The sequence below is a fragment of the Onychostoma macrolepis genome, chromosome 17 (genome assembly GCF_012432095.1).
Source record: "Onychostoma macrolepis isolate SWU-2019 chromosome 17, ASM1243209v1, whole genome shotgun sequence".
NCBI classification, from domain to species: Eukaryota; Metazoa; Chordata; class Actinopteri; order Cypriniformes; family Cyprinidae; genus Onychostoma; species Onychostoma macrolepis.
In genome coordinates this window covers 21,538,290-21,563,951 of record NC_081171.1, presented here as the reverse complement: position 1 = coordinate 21,563,951, position 25,662 = coordinate 21,538,290, and the positions used below count along the sequence as shown (strand labels likewise).

At 36.4% G+C, this 25,662-nt stretch overlaps 2 protein-coding genes across 2 annotated transcripts in view; both read right to left on the bottom strand.

Moving 5' to 3' along the window:
• Window positions 1-9,785, bottom strand: part of stard9 (StAR-related lipid transfer (START) domain containing 9) — a 45,311-nt gene extending 35,526 nt beyond the window's left edge. Inside the window, exons 1-2 of the mRNA XM_058749142.1 lie at window positions 9,532-9,785; window positions 3,559-3,628 (exon numbers count right to left, since the gene is read on the bottom strand). Of these exons, the coding sequence (XP_058605125.1) occupies window positions 3,559-3,628; window positions 9,532-9,578 (117 nt within the window). The 5' untranslated portion in view covers window positions 9,579-9,785. The remainder of the gene's footprint in view (window positions 1-3,558; window positions 3,629-9,531) is intronic.
• A 706-nt stretch (window positions 9,786-10,491) lies between these two features.
• cdan1 (codanin 1) lies at window positions 10,492-24,403 on the bottom strand. Its single transcript, XM_058750186.1, has 28 exons — window positions 24,239-24,403; window positions 22,444-23,144; window positions 20,665-20,865; window positions 20,395-20,585; window positions 19,736-19,855; window positions 18,717-18,795; window positions 18,520-18,640; window positions 18,335-18,444; window positions 18,149-18,238; window positions 17,946-18,021; window positions 17,658-17,863; window positions 16,866-16,998; window positions 16,633-16,776; window positions 16,377-16,543; window positions 16,213-16,294; window positions 14,232-14,321; window positions 14,047-14,101; window positions 13,795-13,928; window positions 13,596-13,699; window positions 13,331-13,480; window positions 13,178-13,241; window positions 12,895-12,973; window positions 12,579-12,787; window positions 12,068-12,175; window positions 11,875-11,938; window positions 11,613-11,773; window positions 11,381-11,488; window positions 10,492-11,261 (listed from the first exon to the last, which is right to left on the bottom strand). The coding sequence occupies exons 1-28, from the start codon at window positions 24,314-24,316 to the stop codon at window positions 11,166-11,168; spliced, it is 3,921 nt and encodes a 1,306-aa protein (XP_058606169.1). The 5' UTR covers window positions 24,317-24,403; the 3' UTR covers window positions 10,492-11,165.
• Window positions 24,404-25,662: the final 1,259 nt, after the last annotated feature.

Genomic DNA, 25,662 nt, shown 5'->3' with positions numbered 1-25,662 from the left:
ACAATGGAAGCCAAAGGTCACTAAAACTGTTTGATTAATGACAATGTTTAAAATACCTTCTTTTTTGTTCCACAGAAGAAAGAAAGTTATTATGAGGGTGAGTAAATGATGACAGTGTTCATTTTTGGTTGAACTATTAAACTATTTGAACTATTATGTTTTACTTTATAACAAACAATCTGATCTGGGAAACATGCAGTACTTAACTTTCACACTATTGTACATGAAACTGTAGTAGACAACGTGTCAAAGCATCTGTGTTAACAGCTACGTAGGCCATGGCTTTGATAACATTGGATTTATATCACCATGTTGAAATAATCATAGAGCCTAACATTTAGGTGAACAAAGGATAAAGACATAATAATGCATCTTTCAGACTTCCTTGGACCTCTGGATTCTCATCTCTCTCTAAATGAGATTGCGTCGACTGACACACTGGGCTCATGACATTCATCACTCAGTTAATGTGACTGTTCTCTGCCCCAGGACACTATCAAAAAGAACAATGATCTGATCATAGACCACTTATCCTCTAATGTGTGCAGCATGAACAAACAATACAATGTGAAAATGTGTTTCTTGCTGTTTTTATTGTCTGCCTTCCACACTTGTCTTTATGTAAGCCCATCTTTTCCCTTGAAAACCATCTTACTTTCTTTAAAAACCTGGTGGAAAGTAAGTCTTTATCTTATTATCGTGCTCACAGCAGGTGACCAGATGTGGCTTCTACCATTTCATTAATCCATTAATCAAGTACTGAATGCAAGGGAGTATTTCCTGCTTCAGAAGTAAGAATGTGTCTATACATTTGAGACACACAGTTACATTAAAAGCTATTTCAGATACATTCATTTGAAATAGATTTTTATTTGTAACAATGTAAAAGTCTTTACTGTCACTTTTGATCAAAGTAAAGCATCCTTGCTGAATAAAAGTATTAATTTCTTCTAAAGAAAAAAAACTATTTTACTGATCCCAAACTACTAGGGTTGGCCACCCCACTCAACTGCTGCTTGTCTCTTTTTCTGGACAACAATTGCGTTTATTTAGAAGCAGAACATCTTTTACGACAACATCAAAAAGGACTTTTCAGACATGCACTCTAGAAGTTGTTATTTTTTTAAGTCTAATAAATGTTAAAACTGATCACTCTCAATTATACTGTAATGTTGAATGGATATAGTCGATGGTTAAATATTAGGAAAAAAATAACGATTTCCAAGAGACATCAGTAATATTGGTATCAGTGATACTTGCCTTCAATCATAAAAAAGATGCCATTAAACAAATATTAAAAATATACTATCTTTGTGTTGTTTCTACATTATTTTGAAGATTGAATATGAAATTACTGCAATACAAAAGTATATTTAAAAACTTTAATGTTAGGTGGAATTTCAGAGAAAATGTGAGATTAATTAGTTAATTTTTTTTATCGATTAACAGCAATAATACAGGTGCTGGTCATATAATTAGAATATCATCAAAAAGTTGATTTATTTCACTAATTCCATTCAAAAAGTTAAACTTGTATATTATATTCATTCATTACACACAGACCGATATATTTCAAATGTTTATTTCTTTTAATTTTGATGATTATAACTGACAACTAAGGAAAATCCCAAATTCAGTATCTCAGAAAATTAGAATATTGTGAAAAGGTTCAATATTGAAGACACCTGGTGCCACACTCTAATCAGCTAATTAACTCAAAACACCTGCAAAGGCCTTTAAATGGTCTCTCAGTCTAGTTCTGTAGGCTACACAATCATGGGGAAGACTGCTGACTTGACAGTTGTCCAAAAGACGACCATTGACACGTTGCACAAGGAGGGCAAGACACAAAAGGTCATCGCAAAAGAGACTGGCTGTTCACAGAGCTCTGTGTCCAAGCACATTAATAGAGAGGCGAAGGGAAGGAAAAGATGTAGTAGAAAAAAGTGTACAAGCAATAGGGATAACCGCACCCTGGAGAGGATTGTGAAACAAAACCCATTCAAAAATGTGGGGGAGATTCACAAAGAGTGGACTGCAGCTGGAGTCAGTGCTTCAAGAACCACTACGCACAGATGTATGCAAGACATGGGTTTCAGCTGTCGCATTCCTTGTGTCAAGCCACTCTTGAACAACAGACAGCGTCAGAAGCGTCTCGCCTGGGCTAAAGACAAAAAGGACTGGACTGCTGCTGAGTGGTCCAAAGTTATATTCTCTGATGAAAGTAAATTTTGCATTTCCTTTGGAAATCAGGGTCCCAGAGTCTGGAGGAAGAGAGGAGAGGCACACAATCCACGTTGCTTGAGGTCCAATGTAAAGTTTCCACAGTCAGTGATGGTTTGGGGTGCCATGTCATCTGCTGGTGTTGGTCCACTGTGTTTTCTGAGGTCCAAGGTCAACGCAGCCGTATACCAGGAAGTTTTAGAGCACTTCATGCTTCCTGGTGCTGACCAACTTTATGGAGATGCAGATTTCATTTTCCAGCAGGACTTGGCACCTGTACACCGTGCCAAAGGTACCAAAAGCTGGTTCAATGACCATAGTGTTACTGTGCTTGATTGGCCAGCAAACTCGCCTGACCTGAACCCCATAGAGAATCTATGGGGTATTGTCAAGAGGAAGATGAGAGACACCAGACCCAACAATGCAGATGAGCTGAAGGCCACTATCAGAGCAACCTGGGCTCTCATAACACCTGAGCAGTGCCACAGACTGATCGACTCCATGCCACGCCGCATTGCTGCAGTAATTCAGGCAAAAGGAGCCCCAACTAAGTATTGAGTGCTGTACATGCTCATACTTTTCATTTTCATACTTTTCAGTTGGCCAAGATTTCTAAAAATCCTTTCTTTGTATTGGTCTTAAGTAATATTCTAATATTTTGAGATACTGATTTTTGACTTTCATGAGCTGTAAGCTCTAATCATCAAAATTAAAAGAAATAAACATTTGAAAAATATCAGTCTGTGTGTAATGAATGAATATAATATACAAGTTTCACTTTTTGAATGGAATTAGTGAAATAAATCAACTTTTTGATGATATTCTAATTATATGACCAGCACCTGTATATATATTTTTGGCCAGAAGCACCTGTAGTCATCACCACACTATTTGGTCCAGAAGCAGAGAACATCCCACCAATCAGGTTTTGAAGCTCTCATTTAGTCAACAATGAGGTGTGTAATGATTTTAGAAAGTGTAAGGTAAATGTGCTGCTTGTTTAGGTTTTTGGGATTTTCATGTGTAAAGAGGAAGGCGATAATGGCATGTTGCTTCTGCAATCAAATATGTTTATGCTTTTCATAAACGGAATAAATAAACAAGTGAGCAATCCAGCAGGAAGAGAATCATTTTCACTATCAACTTCCTGTTGCTGAGATACTGCAAGTAGCCATCTAACCCTGACACTGCCTCCTCTTTGAACTCTTACAATGTCAACAACTGCCAATTTAAAAAAGGTACTTTTTGGCACCATAAGCTAAGATTCAACTAAATATTTCATAAATAATCATAAATACTACATATGAACTAATATTTAAACAAAAATGGACCTACCTTCACATTTCGGACCCTCACCACTTTGTCTTCCACTTGTACAGCTAATCGTCCTCCATCCAGACTCTCCCTGCAGAACAAAAACAAACAGACTGAGATTCAAGACACTGCACAGAGCACTGCTAAGTAAACATTTATAGATCAACCATATTCATTTTTTTGAAAATACTAGTGCCTTATTAAAGTTCATGAATCTTAAAACAGGCTAAAGGCTCATTCATACTGAACATGTGAGAGTGTAGAATTTACCAGGGTCAGAAAATAACCAAGGCTTGAGGGGGAAATGCCATTTAAAGTGTCAAATATGACCTAGTTATTTGAAATATGCAGGCAAAAATGCCCTTCCTTTGTTTTTTACACTAGTGTTCAAAAGTTTGGAGCATGTATGAATTTGTTTTATTTATTTTTTTTTAAAGACATAATAGACATTAATACTTTTATTCAGCCAGGATGGATTAAACTGATCAAAAGTGACAGCATAGACATTTACAATGTTACAAAAGATTTCTATTTCAAATAAATGCTGCTCTTTTAAACAGTCTATTCATAAAAAAATTTTGAAAAAAAAAAAAAAAAATGCAAATATAAGTAAATTTTTTGCTCTAAGATAACAGACTTCTTAATTGATATTTTACTTTTTTTGTTTTTATATTGCATGGTTTGTTTCACTCCAGGTTAACCATAAATCTTCTACAAACCTCAAGAGGCATGTTTATTTGGCTGTGATCATATCCAGGCCCATATTCAGACAGGGCAGTGGAGTGAGAGGCCGGGGGTCTAGAGGATTCATCTGCACAGCTCTGCTGCGCCGCATGAGAAGGTCAGATTCAAATGAAAACAGACGGCTGAAAACTGCTCCATGAGCCGCACAGCTGAGCTGAAGCAGGTGTGTGCGTGAGCGTGCAGGATATGTGTGTCAGTGTGTGAGAGAGCAGCAAGGACAGCTGTGCAATCTCTCCAGTATCGGGTTCCAGATAAAACTGATGCAAGAGAATGAAATCCAGTGTAGGAGCACGGCTGTGTACAGATCTAAACTCAGACAACGTGCACAGGCTGGGGAAGGCCTTGGTTGTCTAAACTTCATCTCACAGTGTGTCATTTTTCAGTCTTAAAATTATTTTTCCTATTTAGTTTAATGCGCACACACAACTATAAGTAAGCTATTCGTACAGTATGTGGACTTTCACACCGTGGCTCTGAGGTGCTTTCAAAACACTGTCAACACCGTCTTCTGGTTCAACCAATGGTGTGAGTTTGGGGCGGGACTACCTGTTTGTTGTTGATGTCAGTTTTTATGGGACTAAAAATGAAGTGAAAAAGTTTGTATAAATTGATTATAAATTGATGAGAATCAAGATGTTCAGGTCCACCATGGGATATGTGTTAAACTTAAATATTAATAATAAATAACACTTTAAATAATAATAATAATAGTAATACAAATAAATAATTATTATAATTATTATTATTATTATTGTTATTTATTTATTGTTTTTGCAACTTAATATTTTTTGGAAACTGTGATACACTACCATTCAAAAGCTTGGGGTATGAAAAAAAATATATTAATAAATTAATTAATTAATTTAAAAAATGAATTTAATTGAAGTGACGGTAAAGACATTTACAATGTGGTAAAAAGATTTCTATTTCAAATAAGTGTTGTTATATTTAATTTTTTATTCATCAAAGAATCCTGAAAAATATGCATCATGATTTCCACAAAAATATTTATTTATTTAATAAAGCAAATCTCTCCAGTGAACTGCCAAAATATAGACAGCATGTCCCACCAGAGACAGTAATATATTGAATCACTGTTACACCACAATATAGGATGCATATCGCTCCATCCCCAGAGCCGCTCTAGGACTCTCTGACCACTGCCTGGTTCATCTTATACCGACTTACAGGCAAAAACTTAAATCTGCTAAACTTGCAGTAAAGACGGTAAAGAGATGGACTAACGAAGCAGAGCGGGTATTACAAGCCTGTTTCGACCTCACTGACTACGTTTACATGGACATCAGTAATCTAATTATTTACCTTATTTTGAATAAGACAATATTATGATTAAGGTGTTTACATGAGTTGCTTTTAGAATAATCCTTTCATGTTCCCGTTTTACATGTTATAGTACATAGATCGATTAATGGCATGCGTCATTACGTCACCACGTGACGCCATCCTACGTCTCCTCCAGAATTTCACATATAAACATATAGTTCGTCTTCGTGATGATGCCATATACAGTTTTGGGTGTTTCATTTTTAATTTTAGGAAAGCTTCAAGTGCAGTTAATTATTTGTACGTGCATACAGACGACGGCAGTGTTGAAGCTTTTTTATTTGCCGTCAAATGGTTGACCGCTGCCTTGTGTGTATCCTGTCGCAAAATGCGGCAAAAAGTCCTACACGACGGTAATAGTTTGATTAAGGTGTGTACATGTCTGTACTGCACTTCAATAATGCGACTAAAAGAGGAATACTCCACATGTCTTAATTCGATTTGTGTTTACTTCGATTATGACTTTAGCCAGATTAAGGTAATCAAAAATGTCTGTTTAAATGGTAGACTCTTAATCAGAGTATTGTCTTAATCGTATTAAAAACGGAGTATTAATGTCCATGTAAACGTAGTCACTGATTGGAGTGTTTTTGAAGCTGCCACCAATGATCTGGACGAGCTCACAGAGACTGTAACTTCATATATCAGTTTCTGTGAGGATATGCGCATCCCTACCAGGACTCATTTAACATTCAACAATGACAAGCCATGGTTCACAGCAAAACTCAGACTCAATCTTCGTCAGGCCAAAGTGGACGCCTACAGGAAGGGGGACAGAGTCTTGTACAATCAGATCAGAAACACACTGAATAACGAAATTAGAGTGGCTAAGAGGAACTACGCTAAAAAGCTAGAACACCAATTTTCTGCCAATGACCTTGCATCGGTGTGGAAAGGTCTGAAAGCCATCACCAACTACAAGACACCATCCCCCAGCACTGAGGCCAATCAACAACTTGCTGAAGACCTGAATGAGTTTTACTGTAGATTTGAAACTCCCCGTCTAACACCCTACACCCGCTCTGATCATCTCTCCACACAACCATTAACACCTCCAGCAACCCCCCTCTCCACCACACCTGCACTTCAGATCAGTGAAGATGATGTGCGTCAGGTCTTCAGAAAGAACAAAAGAAGAAAGGCACCAGGCCCAGATGGTGTGACACCAGCCTGTCTGAAAACCTTTGCTGACCAGCTGGCCCCCATCTTCTCACAGATCTTCAACAGATCACTGGAGCTGTTCGAAGTCCCTGCCTGCTTCAAACGCTCCACCATCATCCCCGTCCCAAAGAAATCCAAGATAACAGAACTTAATGACTACAGACCTGTCGCTTTAACGTCTGTGGTCATGAAATCTTTTGAGAGGTTGGTGTTGAGAAGAATATATGGGGGACTAGCTGACCTGTCGCTTTAACGTCTGTGGTCATGAAGTCTTTTGAGAGGTTGGTTCTGGCTTATCTGAAGGACATCACTGGACCCTTACTGGACCCCCTGCAGTTTGCTTACCGAACAAACAGGTCCGTGGATGATGCAGTCAACATGGGACTGCACTTCATCCTGCAACATCTGAACAGACCAGGGACTTATGTGAGGATCCTGTTCGTGGACTTTAGCTCCACTTTCAACACCATCATCCCTACACTCCTCCAGACTAAACTAACCCAGCTCTCTGTCCCTAGCTCTATCTGTCAGTGGATCACCAGCTTCAGAACAGTTTCTTTCCCCAGGCAATCTACCTCATGAACAGTTAAATGTTCTCCCACTGTGCAATAAAAATGTGCAACAACCTTATTTATTCATCACCCTACATCTTATTTCTTATTCTATTTTGTCTATAGCACACCGGTATACAATTTATTATTATATTTTTTTTGTGGTTTATTTATATTATATAAATATAAATGTGTGTTTTATTCACATCTTATTTTTTATTATCTGTATGTTGTTGTTGTTGTTTTCTTTGTGTACTGGAAGCTGTGACACTAAAACAAATTCCTTGTATGTGCAAACACACTCTGCAATAAAGCTCTTTCTAATTCTGATATTTTTTTCCAACATTTCTAATAATTAGAACAATTATTAATAATTTAGTACTTATAATAGCTGGCAAATAATATGCTCCCAATACAGCATATTAAAATGATTTCTGAGGGATCATATGACACTGAAGACTGGAGTAATGATGCTGAAAAATCAGCTTTTCCATCACAGGAATAAATTACTAATTAAAACTAATTTCATAACATAAATTGAAAACAGTTTTTTCCAATTGTAATATTATTAATAGTAATAATATTCACTAAATGATTTTAATAAAATAAATGCAGCCAAAATCTTTCAAATCAAAAATAGTGTATATATCAAATAAAAATTGTATAAAAAAAAAAATACATGTTACTGCAACTTTGAGGATGGGTTCTTTTGACTCTGTTTGGATTTTAACCAGTAAGAACACCCTAGAAACCATCCAAAACACCCTAGCAATTGCACAGAAGCACACTAAAAACAATTTGGAAAACCTCAGCAACCATTCACAATACCCTAGTATCATGGCAAGTTTTGCACAATATTTTTTATTTGAAAATGTACAAAATCAACCTATTTTCCAGTTCTGTTTGCTGCTGATAATGCAGCAGATGTTACACACATTTAAGCAATGGACCTCCCCACTGAATGCTCAGAGTTATGAAGCTCTTAGCTTGTGTAGTACCATGTGGGTCTGTTTCACTCTGCCAATGATGAATGGAGGCCCTACCCACAACCACAACAGCCTGCTTCGCCTGTCAGTGTGTGTGTACATACTTTTGCCTAGAAACGGTGCATTTTATATCATAATCGGTGGAAAGAAAAAATAACTCTTGTTATGAGGAGAACATGTTTACATACTTGTATTTCTGTGCCATCCCCACACAATTCCTGCCATCTGCAGCAGCTAAAACTGAACTCAAACAAAATCATATTTTTTTGACAAAAGCCCAAAGTACATATAGTGACATATTTATTATGCTATTTATTATGCGCATACTCATCAAACCAACGGCCTGTTAAAAAGCAATCTTCATTTGCACAATAGAGACGGACAGCCATGAAGTCGTCCTTTGTGATGCACACTTCAGGGAGACTCTTTAAATGTCAAGGCTAGCAGATCCAGCCAAACACACGCACACAGCTTTGTGTGTCAATCTGGGAGGAGTTTCTTTACCCCCCTGTCCAGCACCCACATACTGTAGTAATTTGGCTAATGCTCGAGGGTGGGGCAGTGGGCTCTCATGAGGCAAACTCTGTGTACAGGATACTACCCTTTTAAAAAGTTAAAGCAAAACACATCCATTAGATTTCACTGATGCAACACATTTGTAATGCAATTCTGTAAAAATTATACAAACAAGACATTAAAATAATACAGTACTGTCAGCTCCTTTGGGGGAAGGGGTTTTAAGGGGATTCAAGGAGGTTTTCGGAGATTACAGTACATTTATCGTGCACCAAAACAGCGTTGCCCAATACAACTTCATATACATTGCTTATGCATTATCTTCATGTATGTACTGCCTATGCATTATATATTTAATGCATGCTTATGCGTTGTTTTTGTATATGCTATCAATCATTTTTTTATCTCTAGATTGACGTGTTAAAAGTTTAAATTACTTGCATATATAGTACATCATACAGATTTGCAATATATTGAGATGTGTAAATGCAGAGCTCGCGCAATAGTTTTATTGAATGGCAGTTGATTTGTTTCAGTTGGCGTTCAGTCAGCGCAGGTCTATTCCCAGACATAGCAACAGCACCAACAACTCAAGGCTGTTTATAAACTCCATATGACTCTATTCATTAGTTTTTATCGTGCACTTTTACAGATAATTAATGCAATATAAGATTCATGAAAGCTTATCGTACCTGGAGTTCAGCGGACGGACTCGAATCGCGACTTTCACGTTTGCCATTCGTTTGACACCGGGCGGAGGGAAACGATGAATTGAAGTTCAGCTGTCCGTTAGAGTCCATTTATTAAACCCCTCCAGAGCACTGAATTATTCCGAGCAGAGCGAGGAAACCGATAGCAAGTTTTTCGGGTCATGTTATTGATATCGTCTAGACAATCACAGAGCACAGAATAAAGTGCGCTGAAACTTCCTGCCGTCTCTACTGGAGGGGAGCTTACGAATCCTACTATGGCGAAGGCCTCGCTCATGAATATTAAGAAGACAGGATGACGTTTGTTCTAACAGTTCTTTCTGATTTGCTGAACGAATCTTTAATTTGAATAAGGTGGGGCTCAAATATTAATTCGAATTTTTTACTGGTCAATCCGGGAAGCAATGGCTTTAATATTCATGAGCCGAGCCATCGCTATAGTAGGAAACTATGAAACTAAGAAACAAAGGCGAAGTGTTCGCCTGAAGGCACGCATTAACTACAAGCCTCTGCTTTATTATAATCTCGTGAACGCTAATTAGGACAATTATTTTTCTGCTTTTAAAAGCATATACATGAATGTTCAAAATTATGGGCTTAGTAAAATTAATACTTTTATTCAGCAAGGACGCGTTAAATTGGTTAAAACTTACAGACATTATCTCTTGGAAATAAATGCTTTTTTGTTGAATGTTGTGTTCGTTATCACTGTTTCGACAAAATTATTAAGCAGCACAAATGTTTTCAAGATTGAAAAAAATATAAATGTTTCTTGAGCATCAAATTTGGTTAATATATATTTAAAAAAAAAGGTATATTAGAATAATTTCTGAAGGATCACGGGACACTGAAAAGTGCAGTAATGGTCGCTGAAAATTTAGCTATGCCATCACAGGAGTAATTCATGACACCGAGAGGCATTATTTCTATAGGGAAAAATTTATATTCTCTATAGAAATTTCCGATTTCTCCTTGATTTATTTTTTTTTTCATTTCCATTTTTAAAATGGCCAATTCACATGAAATTTTTCAAAAGTGCAGCCTTACATTTTAGAGTCCAACTGAGCTATAAATCTAACATGAAAGACATTATTCACAAAATTAAATTTTATTACATTAGTTTTAGCATTAAACAGATGAAAACATTGTCCAACATTAACAAAGTGCAAATTTTCCGCAAATATAGACCAAGAAATGCAAACAAACAGACAGACTCACCAACCAACAAGCAGAAAAACATTTACATACACTTAAAACAAATAAATAGGATTTTATAAATGACAAGAAAGCACAGTGAATGGTCTTTATCTTTTTCTACTGAGAGCCAGTATAGGTGAAAACTGGCAAAGTCCTGCTAAAATTTCCCCACAAAATGTGTTTTAAGGTATATAATCTATCAATGACTGGTTTATAAACTCAGCATGTTTAAGCAGCAAATACTTTCCTTGCAACTAACAAAAAATATGACTTTAAAATATTTTTAAAATCATATATATTGCAGGTTTAAACATTTTTTCTTTTGTTCAAATATGCATCACTCGTCTGTTAATACAATAGTGTTTGGCTGGGATTGATGTGCACAGTTGGTAATGTAGACTCATGTGTCCCCCTAGTGGTCATTGAGAGACTTGCAGTATGTCCCTGTGGTTTGGCAGTGAAGGCAATGGGAACTGGGTGGCCAGAGAGAGCTGCTGAAACTTCTCTACAGTCTCCTACAAGAGCAAACGAGAAAAGCCATCAGACAGTGATTTGTGAGAATTCCAGCCTCAAAGCGTAATGTTTTGCTGTCTCTAAAATGAGTTGACACACATCATACGTAAGAAGTAATTACCTCTGGCCAAGATAACGCTGACAACTTTGGCCAGTTAGTGCCCACTTCCTCCTCTCCTAAAAGACCCCTCTCTATTAGCTGTCTTATCAGGAACAGGTAGTCAGTTCTCTGGGATATTTAAAGGATAAAATGCTACTTAATCACTTCAGTGTTGATACTGTACATACAGAATAAGGATTTTATTTACAAGCAAACTACAACAAAATCATCAAGGTTTGATCAGCGGTTTTACCTCACTATCTGTGGCACTAAAAATGGCAGTCAAAGTGGGTTCACTGAGGAGAAGGTGCAGAGGCGGAGAGGGAGTCTGAGACCACAGAACTAGAAACTTTTCCAGAAGAGCAGGTCTCTTGTTGCCCTCAGCTGAGACGACAAGTGGCAGCTCCCCGGATACTGCACATGGAAACACATCCAAACAGACACAATAGGATATTAATCATGTTCAGAATTAATTTCACGTACTCTTCTCAATTTTCCATTAATTGCACTCTCACCAAGTTTGCAGGCAAGCTGAACAGTACAACGCAACAACATCTGCTCAACCACCGGGGAGAGGAGCTAGAAAAAGACCAAGACAAAAGGAGAGATTGTGTAAGTAAAGTAAACAGTTAAAATAATGTATTAAAAACATTGAATGATGTGGACTATAAAGTGTTGAATCAAGTACGCTGAAGGGGTTCTGATTACTTTTCTGCATCCAAGTGTTTGTTCCACTCTGTCCATCAGAGACTCAATCTGATGAACAGTGTAAACCTCCTCATCAGATCTGGGTCCTACAGCAACACTTAGAACCTCCTGAAACATGAGACAACATGGTTTGTGATCCGACTTGCTCACATTTGAAAACGACCCTAAATTACCGTAGTTTGCTCATTGCTTTCTTGTTACAACAGTTGTATTATTAGTAGTAACACAGATTATTTTAACTGTTTAAAATAATGTTAATGGTTTTAAATAGCTTTAGTTTTAATTTACAATAATAACACTTCTGATAATGTTGTGTAAGAATAAAAAAAATTGTTGTTTCGCTGAGTAATTGTGTGAATTACGTGTTTATTTTCAGCAATTTTGTGGATGCCTCATTTCTCACCATTAAATTATATTTTGTAAAAATCACAATCAGCAATCCACCAGTCTTCAATGAATCTGTTTTAACTAGTTTGTACAACTTTTCTGACAACCAGTTAGCAATAGTCACCTTTATTTCAATCAAGACTTCTGATCCCAGTGGAACTTTATGGGTGCAGTCTGAAACACAAGAGGACCCAGCACTAAGCCCTGAGGTACTCTTCTGGACCTGTTGACTCTTGCTCGATCCCTCGCCCTCTTCAGCATCCAAACTGACGGATGAGGGCACACTCTTCATCACCCGCTCAAACGCACTCTTCCACTCCCTCTTCAGCAGTGCTGAGGGATAAATTTAAACAGGAATATTGCAAATCCTTATTTAAAAAAAAAAAAGAGTAATGGAGCATTTTCTATTTTAAAATGTCACTAAAATTAGGCTTCTCTACTTGTGATGTTGGCGGAGAGCCAGCTGCAAGCCTTTTCTGTAGCCAAACGAGTGGTGATGCTCTCAGCAGTGGTCAGGACCTAAACCACACCACAAAATATTAATCATATTGCAAAGTATATAAATGAACTTGAAGGCTTTTTTAAAAATTAATCAGGAAATGGGATGACCAAAAAAAAAAAAAATTCAGTACAACACTGTACACCCAAGACAAACACTGTGTTTGAGCATTGCAACAGGGTTTTAAATGGATTGAACTGATGAATAGTAACTGTTTTACTCACAGAAGGAGACGTCTCCAGAGGAAGAAGTACTCTGACAGCTCCAGGGGCATTTTCAGTGCAGAACCTATCATGAGAGGATGTGATTGAGGACAACTAGTTCAAAACATGTCCAACAACATGATATATATGTAATGAGAGAAGAGAGCTGCTGACCTGGTTGCTGTCTCTAGAGCCTGCATGCCTGCGTCACACAGCTGAGCACAGATAGAATCGTTTAACTTGGCCGTGTTGACACCCTCCAAACCCAAACTATCTTTGAGAGTTTTCTCTCCACCCTTCACGAGCTCCAACACAAGCGTAGCCCTACCACACACAGAGTTAAGAAAATATGAAATGATGAAAAGCAAATCTTAATTGATTTACATGGACTAACATACAGAAAAAGCCAAAAAAACTGACTAAATGGTGAGAGACTGACTTAATGTGTTTGACGCAGTTGGAACCGACTCTCTCAGCAACAAACTCTACAGTTCGTCTGAGAGATGGGGGCTGGTTGTGAAAGAAGGACTGTTCCAGGTCAACCTATGTAAAAACACATGGAAAAACATGAACAGCCACACACGGACGACACGCCCTTAATTCTTCTACAGATGGAAGGCATTTTGCTGGCAGCGTACCTGAAGTTTCTGCTGTGAACGGGTGGTGGAAGGTCCCCTCAATTCTGCAGATGTGGGGGTGATCTTGCGAATTAAGCCTCCGCTCTTGGATGTACTACCAGCCACAAAAGCAGCAAGAAGTTTACGAAACTCCCCTGCCAAAAGAATGACATAAAGACACATCCATCACCCTCAACTGGAATCTATTCTAACCGAAGCTTGGTAAAATACATAATTTTAAGCCACATTTTCTCCCGAACAGTTCACTCTCACCTAAATATGGACAGCAAGTGTAGAGAAGCTGTTGGTCCACTAACGGGAGGGTGTCCTGAAAAGTAAATATACAGTATTATACACATTGTGAACTCAGAAAAAAGGAAAGATAAATAAATACTTCTTTCCTTCCTTAAAGGAAAAAGTTAAATGTATCCAGAGCAAAAAATAAGTGACCCACTCACCAGCCCCTGAGAGCTTGTAATATTCTCCAGTTCCTTAACTTCTTCCTTTAGATCTGTGCTAAAGAAGAGATCTTCAGGAAAGATAGGGATCTAAAAGACAGACAGTTACAGAAAGATTTGACAGGTTCTTAACTCATCTCTTTGTCCATTTACTTCAACAGTAAATAATTAAGTCATTTTTAGCCCATGTTCAGCTGCTCTTTACCAAACTCAAACCTCTTTCAGTTAGCAAAAGCAAAAAAGAACCCAGTTACCTTTCCATTTACACCTGATTTTACTCTAAAAGTAGATTCAGATCACTAATTAGGTGCATTTGGGATATATTTTTGGACTTTATAATAAATTATGGCATGGAGTGATGTGTCATAAGTAGGGGTCGACCTATTATCGGTGCCGATATTAAGTATTTTTATCAAATAACTTAAAAGCATTTAAAGAAAGTTTGTCAGAGAGAGCACTTGTTATTCTACATTTTTATACCAGACATATGTCAATTCAAAATATCGGTCTACTTGATCTGTAATAATCAGTATGGGCATCAGCCCTGAAAAACACATATCTGTCAACCCCTAGTCATAAGTAAATTTGTCCAACTGTACACAAAGTTGTACACATTAGAGGTCTCCGTCTGCAACAGTTTTTGCAGAGTAGCAATCAGGGGTGTGCCATATCACACCGTCCACGATAATACCAGTGTAAATTTTTCCATGATAAAGCAAGTGTCATATCGCGATATCTATGATATAGCGACTTGATGTGGTATTTACTAGGGATGCACCGATTGTTCGGAAGCCGAAATTATTCGCCGAAAAAAAAAAAAAAACCTCTTTCGGTGTTCGCCCGAATAAGCAAAAAGACAGAATAAATTGTAACGAACAATGATGTGACGCGCTCAAATAGAGGCGTGCAGTAATGCAGCAAATGCCTGCAGTGTGAAAGTATTTAAAACTGTCCAAGAAAGATGCAAAAATCATGTTAAATCAAATTAAAAAGACAATAATAATGATAATTACAACAGCTCTATTAATACATTTATTATAACGTTCACACAGTGTTCAAATTGGGATCTGTAATATTTTCTAATGTTTTAAAAATTCCCTTCTGCTCAGCAAGGCTGCATTTATTTGCAAACATGATTCAAAGTACAAAATATTATTTTACTAACTTATTAATTTTAAGTTAAATTGTGCTTTGTAGGTATAATGTCTGCTAGAATGTTAAAAAAAGATCAGAGTTAAATAAGTATTTTAAAATTGTTGTTTTGTATTAGTGTACAATGTTTAAAAATAATAATTTATTCCATGTCGTGTCCATTTCATTCATTTAACATTGGAGGCATCCAAGTTATTTGAAATATAAAAAAAATAATAAAAAAGTAAATAGTTACTTTCCCTGGTAATTGGTTACTTTTATATTGATGTAACTCAGTTACTATTTGTGAGAAGTAACTAGTAACTATAATTACTTTTTAAGTAACTTGCCCAACACTGATCACTACTATTGCACTATAATGCTGCTTCTGCCACCATATGACAATAGATTTACACTTCGAATTAGGTAGTCTGTCATCAATGACAGTAGCTCATTGGAAAATGATGGAAACTGCCCTTCATTGTGTTTGCACTAATAAATCCTGCTGCATGCCAGCTGCAATCACCATTAAAACGTTGCTCCATATTTTTTTGTATCGTCATAAATATCAATATCACAAATATTCTTGAAATATCGTGATATAATTTTGAGGCTATATCGCCCACCCCTAGTAGTAATAGCTTTCACCCTGGTATCAAATTTAAAAAAAAAATCAGCAGTCTCTCTCTACTCGTTGAAACTTTTACTGTCACACCACCCATTTTTATTTCAGCTTATATGTCTTTAATTAGATAGCTATATTCTGCAGTTTAGCAACGATCACACATTTTAATATTTTTTGCACAATTTCAATTAATATTGGAGCCTCACTTAAAATGAGATATCTCACCTGGAAGAGCCAGCCCAAAACTGCCACCATGAGCAGGTGATTCATGTAACACAGCTCCCCTCCTTGACCCAATACCATCCTCCTGACACACACACACACAACCATAATTAACAGCACAATCACACACAGACATCATCATTTTTACGCATATGTCTCAAACTCACTTGTAGATCTGGAGCAGAAGGCACAGAGCAGTCCTATAACAAGGAAGAAATGGGCCGATGTAATCCAGCATGGACAGGAACTCCACTATCCAGGGCACTGTCAGAATGGTGCGTCTCCGATGCACTGAACTCCTCAACACTGCACACACATCCAGCACTGGAGAACTCTGACAATATACATATATAAAAACAAATCAGGTTGTGAAACATACTAGCTTCTAGGAGAAATAAAATCTTGCCCTCATACAATCGTTACCTTGCTCCGCAGAGTGATCGCAGTATCCTGTATATCTCTTGATGGCAGCTCAGAGGTCTGGTAAGGCAGGAAAGAGATGAAGCCCAAAAACTTGGCCAGAAGTCGAGCGGTGAGAAGCACAGAGGAGAAACGCTGCTTCTCATCCTAAAACAAAGACCACAGATGTGTGTTTTAAACCCATTCAAGCCTCTGATTACTGTAGAGCATGTCAATATTTTGCTTTCTGCTCTAACCTGCTGCTCCATGTCTCCATCACCTGTCTCCTCTCCCCGGGCAGGGCTGGCGTCTGGACCGAGGATGGACACCTCATCTAGCTTCAGCAGCTGCTGACACAGACCATCTTTCAGATGCTGGTTTAGCTGACAGCTAGTATAAAGATGACAGGAATTAGAGGCAAGCACCAAAACACAATGAATCCATTCATTCAAAATGAAAGTGTTGAGACTTTAATCTATTATTAATAGCTTAGACATATGTCACTGTACTCCTAAAAGCTGACAAAATGTACTTTAAGCAGGTATATACCAGTGTTTTTTAAAGAAATTAATACTTAAGTAAAAAAAAAAAAATCAGTTTCCACAAAAACATTAAGCAACACAACAGTTTTCCACAATGATAAAAAATAAGAAAATGTTTTTTGAACACCAAATTAGCATATTAGAATGATTTCTGAAAGATCACACGACACTGATGACTAGAGTAATGACTTTACATCACATGAATAAATAACATTTAAAAAAAATTAAAGCAGAAGTTATTTTAAATTGTAATAATATTTCACAATATAACAGTTACTGTATTTCTAATTAAATGTAGCACTGGTGAGCATTTTGAAAGTGTTTTCATTGCTTTCGCCCAGCATTTTTCTGTGCTGTGATATAAATGAATAAGTATTCACTGTTTAAACACAGAGATAAGCACTTTGATTAGTCCTGCGCACTTCCTGTTTCAACAAAAAATGTCAACAGGAAATTAAACTGCACTCAAACTTCGAAAAGTTCAAGGCCTATGACAACAACATTTACCAGCTGGCTGTTTGAAGGAAGCACTTGAAGAACTCCTGATGACCAGGAAAGGATGGTGGAGGGCAGGGACCAATGAGTCCTTGAGGCTGGACCAGACGCTGCTGCAGGCGCTTCAGACGACCCAGGCTGTCTGCTCCCAGCATGCTGAGCAAATCAGCATCAGGGGCATCACTGGAGGAGCCCAGCACACAAGGGCCTTTGCACATCTAGAGAAGGAACAGAAAGAACATAAAACAGCCAGACAGAGGATAAGAAGAAATGAGAGAATAATCAGCCATTGTGGCTCACCTGGATCAGCTGCTTCTGGAAGAGTCTAGCAAAGTGAGAATGACTTCCTGCTGCTGTGAGTTGACTGACCATCATTCTGATGATATAAATAAAAAATAAATAAATAAAATTACAATATGAACAACAAACAAAATGATTTAGGGAGGACATGTATATCATACCAAGAGCATAAAATGTCCATTTAAAAAAAAAATAATAATCACCTGACTCTACTGCCTAATGCAGCCTCAAAATCCCAGCCAGGTTCTTTATGAGAGTCCTCCCATTCTCTGAGAAAACCGTAAAACACATCCCTACAAAAGGAGAAAACATAACTTGAACCATATCAAACTGATAAACGGCCTGAAACATCACATATATTTGAAAAATATTTATGGTTTGCAGTGTACCTTTGCTTTTTTAAGGTATGGAAGGCCCTATCACTGCTAAAATTTGAGCGGTTGTCTGTGGCGGGCTGAAACGGGACTGAATGAATAAACAAAGGTGGACTGGGGAGCACCTGAGGAAGTGAGGAGATTATTCAGTGTGAGCTTTCAAAAGGTAACTTATTGGTTGCTTTTAAACTAATGCTTACTTTAGCTGTGCAGTTGTCCTGAGCTTGTGCTAGACGATCTTTCAGCGATGAGGAGAAAGTCCCGACTCTCTCATTCTCAGACAGAAGCCGTAGCGTGCATTTGTCCAGATGTGACACCAACCTGACAAACAGAGAAGACAGAAAGTCAGACACTCTGAGACCGATCTGAGAGAGCAGTAATTAATAATCAGACTTACTCAAACTGATTGTCCAACACCCTCACAGAAAAATACACACAGTTGTGGACAGTTCCCAGGTAAGCTTTCTCCAACACATCTGCATGACCATAAATGAACAGCAAACAGATCAAATTCATCATCATAGCAAAATTTATGTTTGACAGGAATGAAACCAAGACTGTAAGGGACAGAAGAACAGTGCGTTCAATGTACTGTTGTTTAACAACATACCTATTGTTCAGCAGATGAAATGTCTTATTATATTACAGTTGACAAAGTCCATAAAACAGCTTTGAAAGTTGTGAGAATTATGGGTTTTTGGACCTTTACTTAGTGCAAAACATTTTAAAGACTGTAAGTCTGTCCCCTCAAAGCCTCGTTTTCATCCGTATAAAATTCAATAGTCTCTAATCTCTCTAAGGTTTATTATTCATTTTGAGATTTTCATTCTCAAACCTAGAATAAATATCTAACAAGAACAGTGATGCAATTATGTAGCATATACTGTTTTTTTAAAATCCACACTTTAAAATCCATAAACTCCATATGACTATACAACAACAATAATATACATATAATTAACCATATTATCATCATCAATTATAATAACTTTAAAATTGTATATTAGAATTAGTATAATTAAATTAACATTGATTAATATAATAGTATTATCAAAACACATTATTGCTATTAACATTTGCTTAATTTATAAATTAAATCAGGCAAAACATTACTTATAATTGCAATAACACCATTTACTGTAAAATACACTGAATTTAAAAATTTACTTTATAGAACAGTACAATTTAAAAAAAGATGACAAACGCTGATTATGAATGTTATAAAGTGTAGCTTCCAGCACAGAATAATGTATGAGTAATGCATTTTTAAAGCTGTACTCTCCTGCTGATAGCAGGATTATGAAACAACTCATCCTTATGACATTTCTTCAGCATGGTTTAACATGTAAGTGTTGCCAAAAACCTTAAAAGGATTAACTAAACTTTAAATTACCGACAGTGCGCGATCAAACTCACCTGGGCTGTCTTCACAGACACTGATTCCTTCCTCCCCAGATTCAGAGACAGACACGCCACGAGATGTCAACAGCTGCAGCACGAAGAACAGCTCCAGGAAGACACAAGGAACCAGGTTCTCTAGAAGCAAAACACATTAAACTTTAAAACAGACTTCATCTTATTCATATGTAAATTATATACCACAGTTCAAAAGTTTAGGGTAAGGTTTATTTTTCCACGTTTTTGAAAAAAGTCTCTTCAGCTCACCAAGGCTGCATTTATTTAATCAGAAAAAATAAAAATAAAAAAAAGTAATATTCTGAAATATTACAATTTAAAATGTTTTTTTATTTGTATATATATATATATATATATATATATATATATATATATATATATATATATATATATATATATATATATATATATATATATATATATATATATGAAATAAATTTATTCCTATGATGGCAAAGCAGAATTTTGCATTCTGCTGAATAAAATCATTCATTTCTTTAAAAAAATTTAAAACTCACCGAACCCAAAATTTTGAATGGTAGATGTATATCATTCATATATCACGCCCCTAAGTTTGATCAAAGTTTGCAAAAAGGAGCAACCTTTGATCAACTGTAAAAGATTACAGCTGTATACAGCACCCTCTGGAGGCCATTCACCTGAAATGCAGGTACAATACAGCTCTGCTAGGAGATCCAGCTCTGATTTCTGTGACACTTTGTCAGGATCAGGGCAAGGTGACTGAGGGTCAGGGGTCACTTTCGACCCCTGTCTGTGCACTGTTTTGGTTGGGGTACAGATGGCAGGGGTGGTTTTCAGTGGGGAGCTGGTCTGCTGGGCAAGTTTAGACCTAGAGAAGCCAAGAGGACAATTAGTGACAGATAAACACAGGGATATCATTCGAATTAAATCTTATAGCCCAAACATACCTTTCTCTCTTAAGCAACTCTCTCTCTTCCAGCAGACTGTGAGGACTGCAAGCGGTCAGCTTGGCCCCAGCGCTCTCTGGTATGGTAGGGGAGCTGGTAGGCAGGCTGAGCGGGGTGGATGTGAAGCAGCTCTTAGGTTTGGAGTTAGGCCGCTCTGCACTTACAGGAGTTGGGTTGATTCTCCGTGAAGGTTTGGTTGCTCTGGAAAAGCAGGAGAAAAGTTGCGTTTTATCTTTCTTATTACATTTATCATGAAATTGCAATGAATGCACATACACACCACTAATTAGAACATTCAAAGGATGTGCAAAATTAAAATACAGAGAATTTAACCTCTCTATTTTAATTTTGTCAAGGTCAATGCCGTGAGAATTTTTTAATTAATGTTTTAAAATATATTGAAATGAGAATGAACCAGAAATAGCATTCTTTTGCAGCTTCTGAAAAAAAAAAAAAAAAAAAAAAAAAGTAGTGCACAGTTTGATTTAGTTCACTAAGAACTGACTAAATAGTTTAGAACTATCATTTATTATAAACACAGCAAATATTCTATAAATAGATTTGTCCATTTTGATTTTATGGTGACTCTAAAAACACAATTCATACATAAAATTTTAATTTGTGATTCAATGTCATTTAAATTCATTTTAATATTTTAGGGGACATAATATAAAAATGTCAGGGTGATGCAACTGCAAAAAATTTGTTTTACAGAATCATATAACTGCTTATTAATATTTGAAAAACTTATTCAAATAATATTTTGATATATTATTATTAAATAATTTATAACATATGATTGCAAGGACCCCTGCAGATCCTCATACATACATACATATATATACATACATATATATATACACACACATTAATTGAGTTATAAATATAATTATTTATTGTAGTTATACAAAACACATTTAGTTTATTTAGTTAGATTTTTCTTTTAAATAAAATGAAAAAATAATAATAAAGTGTGATAATATTATTATATTTTAAAATAGAGTATTAATTACAAATACAATTATTTTATATCAAACTTAAAAATAAAATGCTAATATTTAGTTCTTATATATATATATATATATATATATATGAACTTTCAAACTTTTAATTTAATTTTTTAATTAGAGTTCAAATTAATCAGTCAATTAGTATAATAAGACATTTGGTCTGTTACCAAACAAATGAAATCAGGTATCAACAAAATTCATCTTTGCAATGCAGAGGAAACACAGAAGCTGCATCTGAAGTGGAATAGATATATTTACCCACTGTTAATGCAGCTCTGAGGGACATGGAATGCTTTAATCTGCAGTTACAAATAAATAAATAATGTTTTGATTCATAAAACGTTGAATACTGATATTTGAAATTATTAAAAAAAATATATTAAAAAAATACTGTAAATGTGAAATTAAAACCGTGGCATCAAGTCACTGTTAATAAGTGAGTCATTGCGATTGAATCGAATCATTTAAACGGTTGATTGAGATTATATATATATACACATACACACACATACATACATCCACACATTTCCATTTAGCAGACACTTATCCAAAGCGATGATGATAATAGAAGTAATCAAAACCAAAAAAATTGTTTTGAATGTGTATATATATATATAAATAAATAAATGTATGTAAATGAGAATAAGCTTTTCTTTAAAAATCTTTTTTTAAAAACCATTTGAAACCACCATTAATACATTTCCAAGGTATTGTATTTTTCAACTAGTTTTTTTCGTCCTGTAATATTAGTCACTGACTCCTCACTTACACTGGTGAAGACTGGGCGGCACCCACTGGAGGAAAGTCTTCCAAATTATTGAAGTTGAGCTGCACCTGTGTTGGAGGTGACACTGGTTCAATCCTCCCCAGACCTCTGCTCCTCCTGCCTCCTCCATCTCTGCCTCCTCCATCCCAGCGAGCTCCTTCCTCCGACACAGCACCACGAGTTCCCGTCTGACGGCCGGGCGCACACCCCCCAAACCCCCCACTCCTCCTGCGGCCTTTGTGCTGCTGTGCAGAGGGGCTGGGCTGCGTCTCTGGAGGTGATGTCATGAAGTCCCCAAGACTGGGACGTTGTGCAGAGCGGCGCTCAGAGGGGGTGTTGCGGGGAGCAGGGCTCCACACAGAGCTGAAGGAAGGGCTACTGAGGGCACTGACGCCACTCAAACAATGAGAGCCGGTAAATGGGGTCTCCTGCTCACTCCTCCCGCCCACTGGGGACACAGACGGGGCAGGAGAGAAAAGCTGGACTCGGCTGGCGCTGCGTGGAGCCTGAACTGACGTGGATTTTTTGCCTCTCCGATCAGAAGAGTCCTGAGTCCTGACAGATCTGGAGGTGCTGGGGGTCTTGGCAGGTGTGGTGGGGCCATGGGTCAAAGTCTGACTGCTCTGATCCCGCAAAAAATTCAATAGGAAAGGCACAAACTCCTCTTTGCTGAACTTGAATGGAAAGTTTTGGGATTCACAAACCTGGCAAGACAAAAAGAAACATCAAATTTAAGTCATGATCCAAGACACTAGCTACATGTGAACTACATTTGAATTGAATACATTTAAAGTACAGACAAAATTTTAGTTATGAAATAACTTATATTACATTATCTGACAAAGCAAGTAAATTCTCAGCAACAGAAATACATAATGTAAAGTTTAAAATAAGTAGCCATTTCAATTTCTTAACTAAATCATAATTATGTGTTAATGTAATCACAATTAACAAAACGTCATACAAATTATATGGCACGTATGAAACAATAAATCTCAAACAAGTTACTTGTGTGTTCACAGCAAAAAGAACAATATGAATTTTATTTGGATTTTTTTGTGTACATAATTTCTCGTATTATGTAATTCATATTATTTATCAGTGTTGTCATCATTAACAAACTTTTTCATTAACTTAAATTTTGAAATAAAATGTTCAATAAATAAATAAATAACTAAAGAAAAGTTAGAAATGCCTTGTCAACTAACTAAAATAAGTTAAATAAAATAAAACAACTAAAACTGAAATAAAGTTAAAAATAGGATAAAGTTAAATAGAAATTAATATAAATGAAAAAGTACTTACTAAAACTAAAATGGAATTTAGAAATACAAAAATACTAAAAAAACTCATTCAAAACATTAATAGTATAACAAACATCACTGTATATACCTCGTTTTTAAAAAAAAAAAAACGTAATGTAATATTGTACTACTCTCAATCACAACAACTATAACAACTTGGAAGGTATTGTGTATGAAATATTTACATTCCCCAAAACCTGTTTTTAATTTTCCACCAAAAAGAAACTTGTTGATGACAACGTTCCCACTTTTTTTTCGGAGATGTTCTGCGGCGTTAACAGTTATCGTCTAAATGTAAAACTTGAATTTAACAACAAAACAAAAGTGTAAATATCCACATCTAAAATAAAGCGATTCCTTAATGTTTGTTTGCTAACGCAGCTATAGATTAGCAGACTGAATTTCAGGAAAACATCACTCTTCCACTCCTCCACGCAGTGACAGTGAGACAGCACAGCATCGGACAGAAAACACAGCGCGCTGTAAACTCTTACGTGTTGTCCTCTGAGCCACAGCAGGGCCTCGCTTAACTCCACTTTACTGAGCAGCAACGATTCCAAAAGAGCCGCCATTCTGCTCTGAGTAGCATGCGAGTGACGTGCCTCGTGTCAGGGCCGGGATTGGCTGAGCGCTGCAGCGCGCGCAAACCTCAACAACATCGCCCACATGGACAGAACTTCAATATAAAAGTACACAAGACGCTCGTGGTTGTACCTTCCATTTGATTATTGAATAAAACTGTTAAAAAGAGGGTGTTGGTAAAAATAGAACATGTTGGTTTTAATTTATTTGAATTTAGTTTTTTGATACAAAAAACATGTTTTCTAACCAATATATTCAGACATATCCTTTTAAAGATACAGACTTAACCTTTTAATTTGTGCTAAAAATACGTTCTGTAACTCTTTTAAAAAGTTTTGTGTTTTTAAGATTTTTAAGAGTACAGAACAAAAAAGATTGCCATATTTAATTATCAGATTGTAATTTCATAATTTCATTGAATTAAATGTGTTATGGAACAACCTATTGAGCAGCCTGTACATCTGTCCTCACCTAGCCTAAAAAAATTATGTGGTTTTTACTGAAATCATCACTGTATTAAGAGCTGTTCATTAATGGGTTCCTCTGGAAAATTAGATTTAGTTTATGAGTAGAATCAGCTCCGAGGCTAACATTTTCATATTTTGTTTTAAAATATCTATAGCAAACTGTATTTAGCAAGTTGCTAGCAACCTACACTTTCAGAAAACACTGTGACTGTGTAATTTATGTTGTAGAAATCCTGGCAGTCTAAGTAATGTTAACCTTCTCTTCAAGTTGATGTCATGAATTAAAAGCTGTTGCTTTAAAACCTATAAACAATCGATTAGACAGTGTTACTTCTCTTGAAGTTTAATTTAACTTTATCGTGATGACTCAGAAGTGGTAATTCTCTTCTGGGTTTTAGGACTGTAAACTGAACAGTTTTAAGTGCTGCAATAAATGCAACAGAACAATGCTGTTACCTATATTGGTCCCTACTTATTTGTCTAGAATGTTATTAAGACACTATATTATGAGCAAAGTACCTACAAAAGGAACAGCTTGTGTTGTAAACAAAACAGAATGAGACAATTCCTGCCTCATTCTCTCTATGGAAAACTGGAAACCTGTTATTCTTTACAGACAGAACCATGCAGACCATCAAGAAACATTAAGAATAATCTTAATAAGCTTGTTTGCACTACATGCATAGGTGTGGCGTCCCTACCTGTATTTGTGTGTCTGTTTGGCTATCTTGTCTGTACATTGTGTAAATGTCTAAATCAATTTGTTTAGGGAATATTCACATGGTAAACTATCTATAACTGCGTAGGCAGTTTACAATAAATATTGGGAGTATGGGTGTTCCCTGTGGTTGCACTAAAAAGAAGTAAAG